At 42.0% G+C, this 13,394-nt stretch overlaps 1 protein-coding gene across 1 annotated transcript in view; it reads left to right on the top strand.

Annotated features, from left to right (window-relative positions):
• The window catches only part of Svep1 (sushi, von Willebrand factor type A, EGF and pentraxin domain containing 1), a 178,925-nt gene that overhangs the window by 158,728 nt on the left and 6,803 nt on the right, over positions 1–13,394 (top strand). The window contains 4 exon segments of the mRNA XM_021200005.2: positions 1,485–1,548; positions 7,387–7,560; positions 8,690–8,866; positions 12,900–13,070. Coding sequence (XP_021055664.1) covers positions 1,485–1,548; positions 7,387–7,560; positions 8,690–8,866; positions 12,900–13,070 — 586 coding nt within the window.

Here is a 13,394-nt window from a genome sequence, read left to right as displayed (position 1 = left end):
AGACAGACAGACAGACAGGCAGGCAGGCAGGCAGGCAGGCAGGCAGGCAGGCAGGCAGACAGACAGACAGACATAAATGCATACTCATGACAGGGGGATGGAGAGAAGACTCAGCTGCTGTTCCAGAGCACCCAAGTTCAGTTCAGAGCATCCAAGTCAGCTGGCTCCCAGCCACCTGCAGCTCCAGCTCCAGGGACTCTATCACTCTCTTCCGGCCACTGCAAGTTTCCATATACATGTGGCATCTACGGACACACACATGAGCCTAAATAATATTCAAAAACAAGTCACAAACCCCATGTGCTGGAGTTCACACTTACGGTGAAGCTTCTGAAGACATACTAAGGAGGCTGGAGAGATGGTTCCGGAAAGAGCACTCACTGCACAACTGTGAGGACCCGAATATGAAAAACTAATACTCTCTCATGAAAAAAGCCAGGGGTCTGCACACTCGACTGTAACCCCAGTGATGTGGGGAGTGCACACAAGAAGATCCCTAGGGATTGCTGGGTGCCAGGCAAGCGCCAGGTCCAGTGAGAGACTCTGTCTCTAAGGACTAAGGTTCTTAGGTAGGAAGGTAAATAGATAAATGAATGAAGAGGGGAGGGAAGGGGGAGAGGGAGAGGGAATGAGAGAGCAGGATACATTTCTGGCCTCTCTAACTGACATTTGTACATCATATATACCACACATGAGAGGCAGGGGTGGGTGGGATTTAAATTTGGTCTTTTTAATATGTAATGTTATGAACCTTTAATTAGTTATTGTTTCATACTTGATTAGAAGCATAATACAAATTGGGAACACAGATGGTTCCAGTAAGAGATAACAGAAAAATACGAAGAAGAGATCTACAAAAATTAAGCTCAGGAATCAAAGAATAATGCCTTAGACATCACTGGAGGCAAGGAGTCTACATCACCATGAAGAGCTATTGGATATTGAAAAATATATTCAGATGATCATAAATTATTGCTCAAGAAAGTTATATTTCAGAAGGTAGAGAAGTAAGTTTTAGACTTTACCAGATAATTTTAAATGTTAAATACAGAGGCTCTTAATAAATCTATACATAAGAGATAAGCTTCGTGGTTGAAAATTTCAGTCCTCAAATCAATACAGTATTTCATATGCTTTATTTTATGTCTGAAGTATTGAAAGATAAATGCATTCAAAATATTTTTAAATATACTGACCAAGTTTATCTCCGACACGGCTGACCTGTTCTTCACAAGTCTTTGCTATGGATTATAACCAGCTGACATTTAAAACAGAAGATAAAGCCACGTCTGCCATCGTCACATCACTCTGCCAGGGAAGAATTTTGATGAAATTATTTTTTAAATTCCAAACTTTGCACTACACTCATTTAGCATTTTGGCGCTAAACCACCTAAGTCCGCGGCTAAGCTATTCTCAGTCCCTTCTTGTCTCTTTATTATTAAATTAGGACCCTGGTCATGACCCCTCTCTGCTCATTCACAGGGGAACAGAGAACGCGTCTGCCGGGAGAACAGACGGTGGAGTGGAGAGGTGGCGGTGTGCAGAGGTGAGTTAGGAATCACCCAAGGATTCCAGAAATGGTACCAAAGACACAAGATAGCAATGTGTCTCCGTTTGCTTCATATTTTTGTACCTTAATAAATAAAGTAGATGTAAAAACCACAAGAGACCACTTAATGGCTTTTGTTCAAAAGCCCCAAGCAATTAAAGGTCAAAACCTGTGGTAGAGATCAGAGATTAAATGGAATAGGACATAAGATTGTTTAGAAACTTGTGTTTATTTGCTCTTTTGTGGGTTTTTTTTTCTTCAAAGTAAGTACAAATTAGAGAATTTAGAACAGTTGCTTTTAGGTGAAATAACTGGCCCTTAATGACATCATTTTAAGTGGTGTTGGAGTATCAGTCAAATAGATACCCACAGTGGAGCAAAATGTTGTAGGAACTTGATTCTTGCCATGTTTCTTTGACAACACGTGGATCATTCCATGTCCACCCTCCCTCCCTCTGTTTCAGCCGTGTGCTCAGAGGGAACAAGCAGAGTAACTCGGTGTCTATAAGAGCCTTAAGTCTGTAAAGGAATAGTATGTTTGTGATCCAATGAAGAAAAATGTCTATTTTAGTTTTTAAAACCTTGAGTAAACATTATATTGAAAATATTTTTAAATATTCAGTACACCTCAAGTCATACAAATAAATTTGTTTAGAACTTTGAGCAGTCCATAACATTTCCTTTTTCTTTTTAATGATCCCCAGGGTGCTTCTTTTGATTTCAAGTATATTTTTAGTATCTGAATCAAATCACATATCATTTAATATTCTTTATTGACTTATTGCTCTTAATTTTTTCATTTAATATGTTCATTATACATGGCGTCGTTAGATAAGGGCATTTTACACATAACGTATGTCAAACTTGCTTATCTCAACCCAGCGGTGTGCTATCTAAACTGCTCATGTTCAGAAAATGTTTGTCTGTGCAGGGAACAGGGGCAAGGAACAAAGAGGAGCCCCACCTGTCTGGCCTTGGAAACCTTCCTGGTGTTAATGAGTGGTCATTTTAAAGTTATTAATCATACAAACTAATTTCAAGATATCAGGCAACACAAATCAGATCACCACTCAGAGTAACGACTATTAATAGTTTAATATGTTATTATACACTTTTTAAGGTATACTTAAAGCCACAGATGTCTCTGGAAGTGGGAAGTATAGACAGTGAGAACATGTTCTGTAGATCCTTACATCAATTTTGAAATTTTTGGATTTCTTCACATATGTTGTCAGATTCCAAGGAAGCCCATGCACAGCTGTAGGATGGCCTTGTCCAGCATTTCTCAAAAGCACAAACCCAGAGCAGGCTCAGAGGCACAGTCAATCTTGTTCAAACTGGTGCAGTGGAGGAAATAGCAAGAACAGAGAACCAGGAGCTTGAAGGAAGTCGGGGGGGGGGGAGAATGTTTTTTACATGTCTTGTCTGAATCCATCCCAATCCTACTGAACCAGCATGTGTGTCCACCGGATTCCTAAGCTGACATTCATGCTCTGTACAGTTGGAAAAGCTGGGTGCTCCCTTTTACAAAACATAAAGCAGAAATCCTGATGCACTTAACCTGCATCTTGACCCCAGACGCAGAGCTTTCAGGTCAAACATGAAGCTATAATAGATGATTATCTACCTAAACCACTTTTTGTCTCCATAAAATTATAAAATGAGGCTTCAACCCCAGCTATTTTTTTTTCTTTCTAGGGTTCATTTATTTATGTATATGAGTGCTCTATTTGCATGTATGCCTGCATGACAGAAAAGGATCTCAGATCTCATTATAAATGGTTGTGAGCCACCCTGTGGTTACTGGGAAATGAACTCAGGACTTCTGGAAGAACAGCCAGTGCTCTTAAGGGCTGAGTCATCTTTCCAGCTCCTTCAAGCCAAGCCAGCACATTCCCGGTAGTAACATTTCTCAAGAATTCTGTGTGTGTGTGTGTGAGAGAGAGAGAGAGAGAGAGAGAGAGAGAGAGAGAGAGAGAGAGAGAGAGAGACCTGTCACTATCGACAGGGACACATCTCCTCACCGCATCTACAGCAGCCTGAATTCTTAGAAGCCTCCAGTCAAGCAAACCTGGGATTTGTGGCATCCATAAAGAGATAAATTTCAGGGCTGGCCTTGAATTTAGGATCTGACTGACTCAGCCTCCCTCATGGAGACCATCAGACCTGGTCAGTGAAATACTGGTTTTTCCANTGAATTACTGAAGAGATCATTCACCTAACCAGGAAGAAGAAGACATTCATTCTTCGAGGCATAGACTTTCTATCTTTATCTTCACCCATACTCCTGTGAGCCACTCCTCACCCAGGTTCTGTGGGTAAGCCCAGTCAACTCATGAGGTTCCCAGGGCTGAATTTTGTTAGAATCATACTAGCTGATAATGAAAAGTTTGGAAGTCAAACCAAGCCAAAGCTTACTCGTAGAGGCCAATTTTAGCAGAATGTAAAAGAAAACTCCCCGAGGTGGGCAATCTGTGCATCTCAGCTGCTGCCCAGAGGAGACGAATAGAGAAGAGAAGGGGAAGCCATGATGTTTGCTTCAAGCCTTCACCGAAGGACAGACAAAGCACAAGAAGGGGAGGGAGTGTGGAAGCCTGGCCAGCCTCAAACAGAAGAAAGAGTGTTAACCCCTTCCTGAGCCTGAACTCAGAAGCTGAAGTCCAGGAGGCCTGGAGGTTTGTAAGGACTGCCCTGAGCAGAGCTAGAATCCTGGGAAGGAAAAGTGTGTCATCTCATTAAAGAGACTGCCTATTGCTTGAGGGAGCCCCTGTCTTAGGTAGGGGGAGCCCCTCTGCCTCTCCCTGCTCTGCTAACTTCTAAGGTGTGCCTCCATCTAGAGGTAGATTCCATTCATTCCCCTGTCTGGGAGTCATTTAGGAGACAGGATGAAGTTGAGAAGATAGAATCTATTTTCACCAGTGTGAACCAAGATGTCCGGTTCCAACGCCATTCACAGAAGGAATGTGAGTCCCCACCCTCCAGGCCCAGGGCGCTCATTTAGAAAAACCCAGAACCCCCTCCAGGTATTCCAGCACAGAAGAACCAAGGATGTTTCTGGAACCATTGCCTTTGGGGGGTCTGCCCTAGCAGCCTTTCTACCCTCTGTTCCAATCAACTGGGACCTTACAAGGAGGGAGTAAACCATTGTTTACCCGATCCCAAAGGAAATCTCAAAGCCATCAGCAGAAGGAAGAGGAATATGACCAGAGTCAATCAAGAGAAGGCTGGGACCTCTAATTCTTTAACACACTTTGAGAAGACTTCTACATAAACGACATGTTCGGCTGCACTAACCAGAGGCTCAAGACAAGAAAGTGGGGGGAGCTGGCTGTGGAAAGCTCAGCTTTAAAAACTAATATGTAAAGCTGAGCTGAGGTGGCACAGGCCAGCCTGGTCTATAGAGTGAGTTCAGGACAGCCAGGGCGACATAAAGAAACCCCTATGTCTCTCAACAACAATAATAGCATAACCTAAAAACAAAACAAAAAACAAAAGACACATGTGTAAAGGAAGGTCAGATATGTGTACTTCCTTTCTTTAGTTTTTGAGACTATAACATAGACTGATGGCAAATTCACAGTTATCTAAAGGGGAAACTTAAGGGTTTTTTGGAAAGTCGTTTGGTTGGTGTTTTGCTGGGGCAAACGTGAAGGAACCTTTAGCTGAAGCAGACACAGGAGAGAGGATGTTCTGCTAAAGCAAGTACCTGAAAGGACGCATGATGAAAGAGTGCTAATGACACGCATGTATTGGTCCACCTTACATTGCATAGTTGAGTTGCATTTGTCCTGACTCCATAGAGAGAAAAACTTCTGGTGGTGTGCTGCAGTTTCTTGCTGCTTCCAAGGACTCTGGCTGATTGGCAGAGTGATATCAGCTGAGACAGACCCGTGCTTGAGGAAAGACCCGTGGAGGACATGTGGTGTTTGGAGGGTATAAATAGGACCCAACAAACCATGACCTGCTTATAGAACTAGCTGAGCGATGCTTGTGGGTCTCGCATCTTCTCTAATCTTTCACTTCACTGAGAGAGGCACAGCTGAGAACTCCTGGCATCGTCCCTCCATGTCCCTCCTGCTGACTCGAACTGAGGATGAGGCCTGGGTCTCTGTCTCTGTCTCTGCTATGTCATGTTACTGCTATTGCTAACCCAGTTCTACTGAACTGGACTGCTGGTGTATCTGTGAAGTGGATTGAGCTGCCACTGCCTGCTAACCTGTGAACTGAACTGCTGATTTCCAGACAACACAAATGGGAATTGCTCCAAAGAACCTTTCTAAACAGGTCCACTTCCACCCCATTCTTTCTTTCTCCACTACCTCTGGTGGGTGGGGGGCTAAAGAGAAGTTAAAGCATTTAAGAATCATCATTAAAAATAGGATCTGAGGACAGGCAGTGGTGGTCCATGCCTTTAATACCAGCACTTGGGAGGCAGAGGCAGGCAGACTTCTGAGGTCAAGGCCAGCCTGGTCTACAGAGTGAGTTCCAGGACAGCCAGGACTACACAGAGAAACCCTGTCTCAAAAAAACAAAGCAAAACAAAACAAAACAGGATCTGAGGGCTGGAGAGAGGGCTCAGAAGTTAAGAGCACTGACTGCTCTACCAGAAATCCTGAGTTCAATTCCCAGCAACCACATGGTGGCTCACAACCATCTGTAATGGAATCTGATGCCTCCTGGTGTGTCTGAAGACAGTGACAGTGTATTCATATACATAAAATAAATAAAAACATCTTTTAAAAAAAAAAAAAAAGAATTCTGTCTCTTTTTTTTTTAATTCTATAGCTGTGATATAACCTAGTAGCATATCCTTAAAGTTCAGATGCCCCTAAAAAGCATATAAAATGGACTTTGCTCTAACTCCCCCCAGGCTCATGTCTTCCTCTTCCTGATCCTTTACCTTCATAGTTTATGTCTTAGTAAATTTATCTTTCCATCTCCTTTTAAGCAGTTGTTTGTTTGTTTTGTGTGTATAGAAAACTGGAGATACATGAGCCACAGCATGCATCTGGAGGTCAAAGGGTAACTTTAGGGCGTTGACTCCGCCTTCCTCCATGTGGGTCCTGAGAATTGAATTCAGGTCACAGGGCTTGGCTTTACCACCCAAGTCATCTCACCACATGCTATTTGATCTCTTTAGAAACAGAGTGGCCTTGACTGAGTTCTTTAGCTTTTCTGAAACTCACTTTCTTTTTATTGTTATTGAGCGTATTCCAGAATTGCTGCTGGATTTGGGAGAGTAAAATACACAGCACTCAGTTAAATTTAAATTTCAGATGAAAAATCATTTTAATATAAATATGTTCCACGCAATATTTGAGAAGTATTCATTCTAAAATGTATGCTATTTATAGGACATTCAATTTTATTTGAGGACCCTGTGTTTTTTATCTGGTCTTACAAACCAAGTGTTGTAAGAATAATAGTAAGACTATCATCATAGGGTAAGTTCACAGCCGTGAGATTCCTCTATTTGATACACATGTTCATCTAAGCCCACCCACACCGCATCCATCACTATTAGTAAAATAGATAAAGACAGATAAACTACACAGAACTAAACAGCAGTCTTCACTATGAGGATGTGTTAATTCAACAGATATGTACAGTATGGTTTTTCTGTATCAATGAATGTTATTTTGTTTCATTCATAAGTAGGCATGTATATATGTTTGGTGAATAAATACATTTAAGCATGTGAGTATTCCACATGTGCACACACACACACACACACACACACACACACACTACAAAGTACTTTCAGCAACTATAGCATGAGAAGCAAAAGGGATTTGGACAGTATTTATTTAATACAGGCTTTATTCTTCCTTTTAGAGCACAGATGTGAGGCTCCAGCTGAGTTTCCCAATGGGAAGGCTGTCCTGGAAAATGCCACATCTGGACCCAGCCTTCTGTTCTCCTGTCACAGAGGCTACACCCTGGAAGGGTCCCCTGAGGCACACTGCACTGCAAATGGAACCTGGAGTCACCTGATTCCCCTCTGCAAACGTGTGTGTTGGCTTTAGGGGCTGGTTTTAACCACGTTCCGCTTCACAATAGCTTCACGCATATCTCTGCTTGAAGGGGAAATACCAATAAATGAGATTGGTCCAGGGACGGACATCTTTGTCCCTCAAACCCAAGTTTATGGGATATTTTAGAACTCTACTTATGATATGTCTTAGAGTCCTTTTTTATCAGATTCCTCCGCTGATTAACTTCAGGCATTAGGAGAAAATACAAATTAATGAAAGCACTTTGAAATGAAGATACAGTGAGTTCTATTGATGTGAAGAAAGGGGGTAAAAAGAAAGAAGATATGGCTAAAGTCTAATGTTAATATAAAACATATAAATATGGTAAATACAGATAAATTGACCACTTGAATGAAAACCACACAAACGGAATCTAACTTGAGAAGGCTCTGACTAGTGTTCAAAGTCCTGTAGCGCATGAACGGAGCCTTTAGAATCCGGAAGAGCCCTACTTCAGCCAGACTTGTTTTTATGCCCACTTAAAATCAGAAAAACTGAAATAGCTTGAGGCCTGTGTCAGTATGTGTGACATACTCTTGCTCTGAGCAAAATCGAGCACTAGCAACACTTCCTGGGTTTCCTTCTAAGCTGTGGAAATATCCTGCCTTTACCATCAGGCCCACAAACACAACCTGAGGTCCTATCACTCTGCTCCCCATGGTGCGGGTCTAAAGTCAGGCTTGCCCTGCATGCCAATGTCTGATGTTTCTCTATGTCCATCCTCTCTGAAGTATATTCAGTAAAAGATGGAGTGCAGCAGAATTTACCATGCTGTTGGCACTCATCAAATATTGAGGGACTATTCAGTGTGACCCTTGATTTCTTCTATGCCTGATATTTAATCTTCACAAATCATTTCATACGGATTGAAAGTAAATCTGTGCCTATGCTTAAAGTTCTAAATTGTTAAACCCTTTGCTGGGTGGGCATGGTGGGACTGAGTCAGGAGGGGCATGAGTTTGAGGCCAGACTGTTCCATTTTCGTTTTAAGATTTATATGATCATTGAGGACCCATGTTCTGCAGGGCTCCACTTTGTCTTTAAAGAGACACATTAGAAGAAGAGAAGGCAGGCGACTCAGTAAGCTACCTCGTCTTTTACAGCAAACCCATGCCCTGTCCCTTTTGTGATTCCTGAGAACGCCCTCCTTTCTGAAAAGGAGTTTTACGTCGACCAGAATGTGTCTATCAAGTGCAGGGAAGGCTTCCTGCTCAAAGGCAATGGTGTCATCACGTGCAGTCCTGACGAGACATGGACGCACACAAGCGCCAGATGTGAAAGTAAGTCACTGGGCAGAACCCAGGGAGGCCCATTAATGTGCAAGTTTTCTCTATCTCTTTGAGTTTTTCTTTTTCCTTTTATAAAGAAAATAAATATATATTTTATTTACTCCTAGTGTGTATGAGAGAAGGGGGAAAGGGAAGATGGAGGGAGGAGAGGAAGAGGGAGCGATCGAGAGAGAGCAGGTGTAAGGTAAAGCATACACATGGGGGTGAGAGGAGAGTCAGGTCCAAGGCCCCAGCCCACTCTCATGCAAGCCTCACAAGCACTTTTACCTCTTCAGACATCTTTTTGGCCAAAGTTTTAGGGGCTTTGCTTTTGTTTTATGTTAATTTATATTTGATCATGTTTACAACAATGTTTTTTTTTTAACTACTTGTGTTTTTTTCAGGTGAGTGAGTGGTTTTGCCTGCATATATGTTTGTGTATCATGTGCGTGTTTGGTGCCTGTGGAGGTCAGAAGAGGGCAAATCGGATGCCCTGGAATTAGAATTATAGGTAGTTGTGAGTCGCCATGTAGGTGTTGGGAACTGAACCTGGGCTTGGAAGAGCAATAGATGCTCAGAACTTCTGAGCCATCTCTCCCATCCTGGGAAGTTATTTTCTGTCAAGTAACTTAATTGTGAATAGTTGGATCTCTGTACCATTTTAGTCATTTTCTGCTTTGGTGCTTAATACAAGAAACAATTATGTTTGAATACGTAACATTTTTTAAATGAATTTTCCAGACCAAGCTAAAGCCTCCCTAACTAGGAGTTTGGGATTCTCTGAGTAGAATCGTCAAAAATGTGCTCTTCTAAGAGAATGCAAGACACTAAGTTTAAAATACATATTTTCCTCCACACTATGAGTCTTCACAGTATCCTTTAATAGGCTACAGGTGCTTTCTGCAAATAAAAATCACCCTGAGATGCTACTCAATCTTGAACATGTGTCAGTAGAGCTTCAAGAGCTCACGAGAAATGCAGATAACTGGGCTCCACCCCATAGTTTCTGAGTCTGTCTTTTGGATGAGGCCAGTTAACATCAATTTCTAATAGATCCTGGGTGTTGCTTACGGATTATTTTATGGCTTGAATATGAAATGTTCCCCATCTACTTGTGTTCTGCATGCTTGGTCCCTGCTAGCGGCAGTCTTTTGAGAAGTGCAGGAAACTTGAGGAGGTGAGACTGAGCTGGAGGAAGGTTACTGGGAGCAAAATCTTGAAGGTTTCTTGTCCCTGGATCTCTCTCTCTCTCTCTCTCTCTCCCCCCCCCTCTCTCTCTCTCTCTGCTCTATGAGGTAAAGAATCACCTCTGCCACGTGGCCTCAGACCCACAGTTCTCTGTTGAAGCATGAGCCCAACAACCATGCACTGAACCACATGGAACTGTGAGCCAGGATATGCCCTTCATCCCTTAGGTCATTCCCAACAAGGATTTTGTTCACAGTGATGAATAAGCAGAGGAATAATGCTGCTGGTCCAGGAGCTGTAACTTGAGAATTGCCGGCCCAGCACCGTGTTAGTTCACCCATGCTACAACATGGCCTCCCGCAATCCTAAGAGACTTAGCCTGCTATGATTATCTCCTGTTACCACTGCCTGCTTCCACTTTAAACATCTCTCCAGCCAACATCGAACCACTTGTCTTCCTTGTTGCCTGAGCTACTCTGTCAACAGCAGTCATTAAAGATGCTCATTGGGTCTAACCACATGCAAAGCTCTACATAACCTAAGAATAGTTTGCTGAATGTAACACTTGTACTTCAAATAATGAATGAAGCATATGCAAAGGAAGATACTACAAGGTTTGAGTTCTAGCCTGTAGAATTTTACTCTGAACTTATATAAATGCCTTAGCATTCTTTTAGGTTTAGAGTTCTCATCTGTTAATTGTAATAATAATACTTACCTTGTGAGTTTGTTTCCTAGAGTAAATCAGTTGATGTATACTGCATCAGCAGTTTCTCTAGATGAAAGGAGATGACCAGTAGCTCAAAGCCACACACACACACACAATTTTTTAGCTAACAGTGTACTGCAGCATTAGAAAGTGTTAAAAAAACAAACAAACAAACAAAAAAGAACACTTCAGAAAACTCCATACTCTATTTTTAGGATTTGGTTCCTACCATTAACAAAGGGGAGAGAAATGAGAGTCCTTTGAATTTCTCTCTGGCCTTCTAGTATAGTTTAAAGCCACCTGCCTGAAGGGAATTAGGCCAAGTGGCCTCATTCTGCCCACACATCTGCACCTTGGTTCTTGGCTCCCTGGTGCTTACCATTCAGGCCATTGGAAATAGGAGCAGGGAGAGACGTGTGCTTGTTACAAATGCTCCCTCCATGAACGCCTGACTGCGGTCAGTATTCTAGAGTGGATCACGAGTTGCCTTGGAGAGGAGGTGTTTCCATGATGGTTAATCCTCCAGCCTTTTTTACGTTTTCTATCAGACAGGAAGTCTTCGGATTAAGGCCACATATCCTTCCTTGGCCTAGGCAGCAATCTTCCACATCCTGCCTACCTGCTTCTCATATTAATTCCCGCAAACTGGTGATTTAAAATGTAAATCCCAGGGCAGGCTCTCAAGTCAGAAACCCCAGAAATGTGTGTTAAAAACACCAGATGACTCCCATGTAAGTGACCTGAAATCCATGCTTCAATTATCAAAGTGCTATAAGCCAGCCTTGAATTTCCTTGATCTTTCTATATAGGTTGTAGCCCTGATTTTAGAAACCTTTCTGCTCTGGCTCATCAGCACTCTATAGCCTAGTACTAATGCTGCCTTCACTGTGCTTCATACTTTGACAGCTCTAAGCACAGTTACATTTACCTTGATGCTTTTATGGCATGTCATCTTACTATATAGCTCATGGAAAGCTTATTCTATCATGTGTCTGACATTCCCTACTTAGTGTTTATTTCTTCTCCGTCTCTGATACATAGGTATTTCCTCTGCTCTGCTGAGCTACCTCGTCCAACCTCAATATGATGCCATTTGTTTTATCCTATTATATTTTACTTTGTTATGTCTGGTTGTTATCTCTTAGGATTCTTTTCAAATGAAAGATGGAAAAGGAATGGATCTGGAAAGGAGAGGAGGTGGGGAGAAGCTGGGAAGAGTAGAGGGAGGGGAAACTGTAATCAAGATATAGGGTATGAGAAAATAATGTTTTCAATAAATAGAAAGAAAAGAAAAGAAAATGTAAAAACATCAGACAAACTTATTTTCTCCTCTACCAAATCTGACTAATACTGTAACAGCCATATTGCCTTCGGTAAGGCAGTTCATGAGGTCTGACCACCTGTTACATTTACACAAACTAGATACCTAGCAGAACACGGAGTTCAGCCCTGTCCTCAATGCACCCCACAATTACCTTGAGATGTCTTATCAAAATCTTCAAAGCAAAAGCAGGTGTAATAATCTTGATTTAAATATATAGTACACATAGCTTTGGGGAAAGAAAAAAAAAAAAAAGGACAGTTACTCAATCTAACACAGATCCCCAGAGACACTTAACAGAATCAAAAAGGGGTCTTGAATTTCATGAAACTTAGCCACAGGCTAGTATCAGCACTCATTCATTTTCTAAATACATATTGAGTACTTGTAGGATTGAAAGCACTGTTTTAGGCAGTAACAGAACATTTCATAATCCATGATCTTCAATTACTCTGAAATGGTAGGCTACCGTGTTTTATCCCCTGTACTAATTTAATAAACATTTTGTTTCCACCTTCTCCAGCAGCTGCCTGGTTGGTGAGGTCAGAGAGCTCATCCTTGTTCTCGGGCACATGCCCTTGGATTTCAACAGCTCTGCCTGGACACCTGAATCCTAGAACAAAGACCCGGTTACCTTGTCATCTAATTTGACTAAAGCTGCAGACTTTTCTTTCAGTTCCTAGTATTCTAGACATGTTAAGCAGGTGGAAATCGTTTGTGCATGGGTCTTGTCTATGCTCTTTGACCTGGATCCGTCTTCATGGTAGGGCTGTGTTCTGTCTGGGTTAGCTGGAAGGGCTTGATTGTTATCTCTGTCTTCCCTGTAGAAATCTCCTGTGGTCCTCCAAGTCACGTAGAGAACGCGATTGCTCGAGGGGTGCATTACCAGTATGGGGACATGATCACCTACTCCTGTTACAGTGGCTACATGCTAGAAGGTTCCCTCCGGAGTGTTTGCCTAGAAAATGGAACGTGGACACCATCTCCTGTTTGCAGAGGTAAGGGAATATTTGAACTATCATTTCCCAGTGAGGCTTCGGGGAGATGTGGACAGAGGTCAGTATGACCAATGATCAGTACGTATGCCGCTTTGATTTTCTTTGACTTTAAATTTGGCTTAGCAGCTGTGTCATTTTCTGTAACTTGCTGATTTTCATTTTTTGAAAACTTGCACGTTTCTTACAAAATGGAAAAAGGTAATAGGTCTCTAAAGCTTGTACCTTCCTGACAACGTTTGAATATTTGTTTGAAGTCGCAGTTGCTTTATTCATTCTAAAAGTAGTTGCTAAAAATCAAGAACTGTCATGCTAAAAAAAAAAAAA

The sequence above is a fragment of the Mus pahari genome, chromosome 6, assembly GCF_900095145.1.
Source record: "Mus pahari chromosome 6, PAHARI_EIJ_v1.1, whole genome shotgun sequence".
Taxonomy (NCBI): domain Eukaryota; kingdom Metazoa; phylum Chordata; class Mammalia; order Rodentia; family Muridae; genus Mus; species Mus pahari.
Note: the sequence above shows the minus strand (reverse complement) of the source record. Positions and strands in the feature narration are given on the sequence as shown.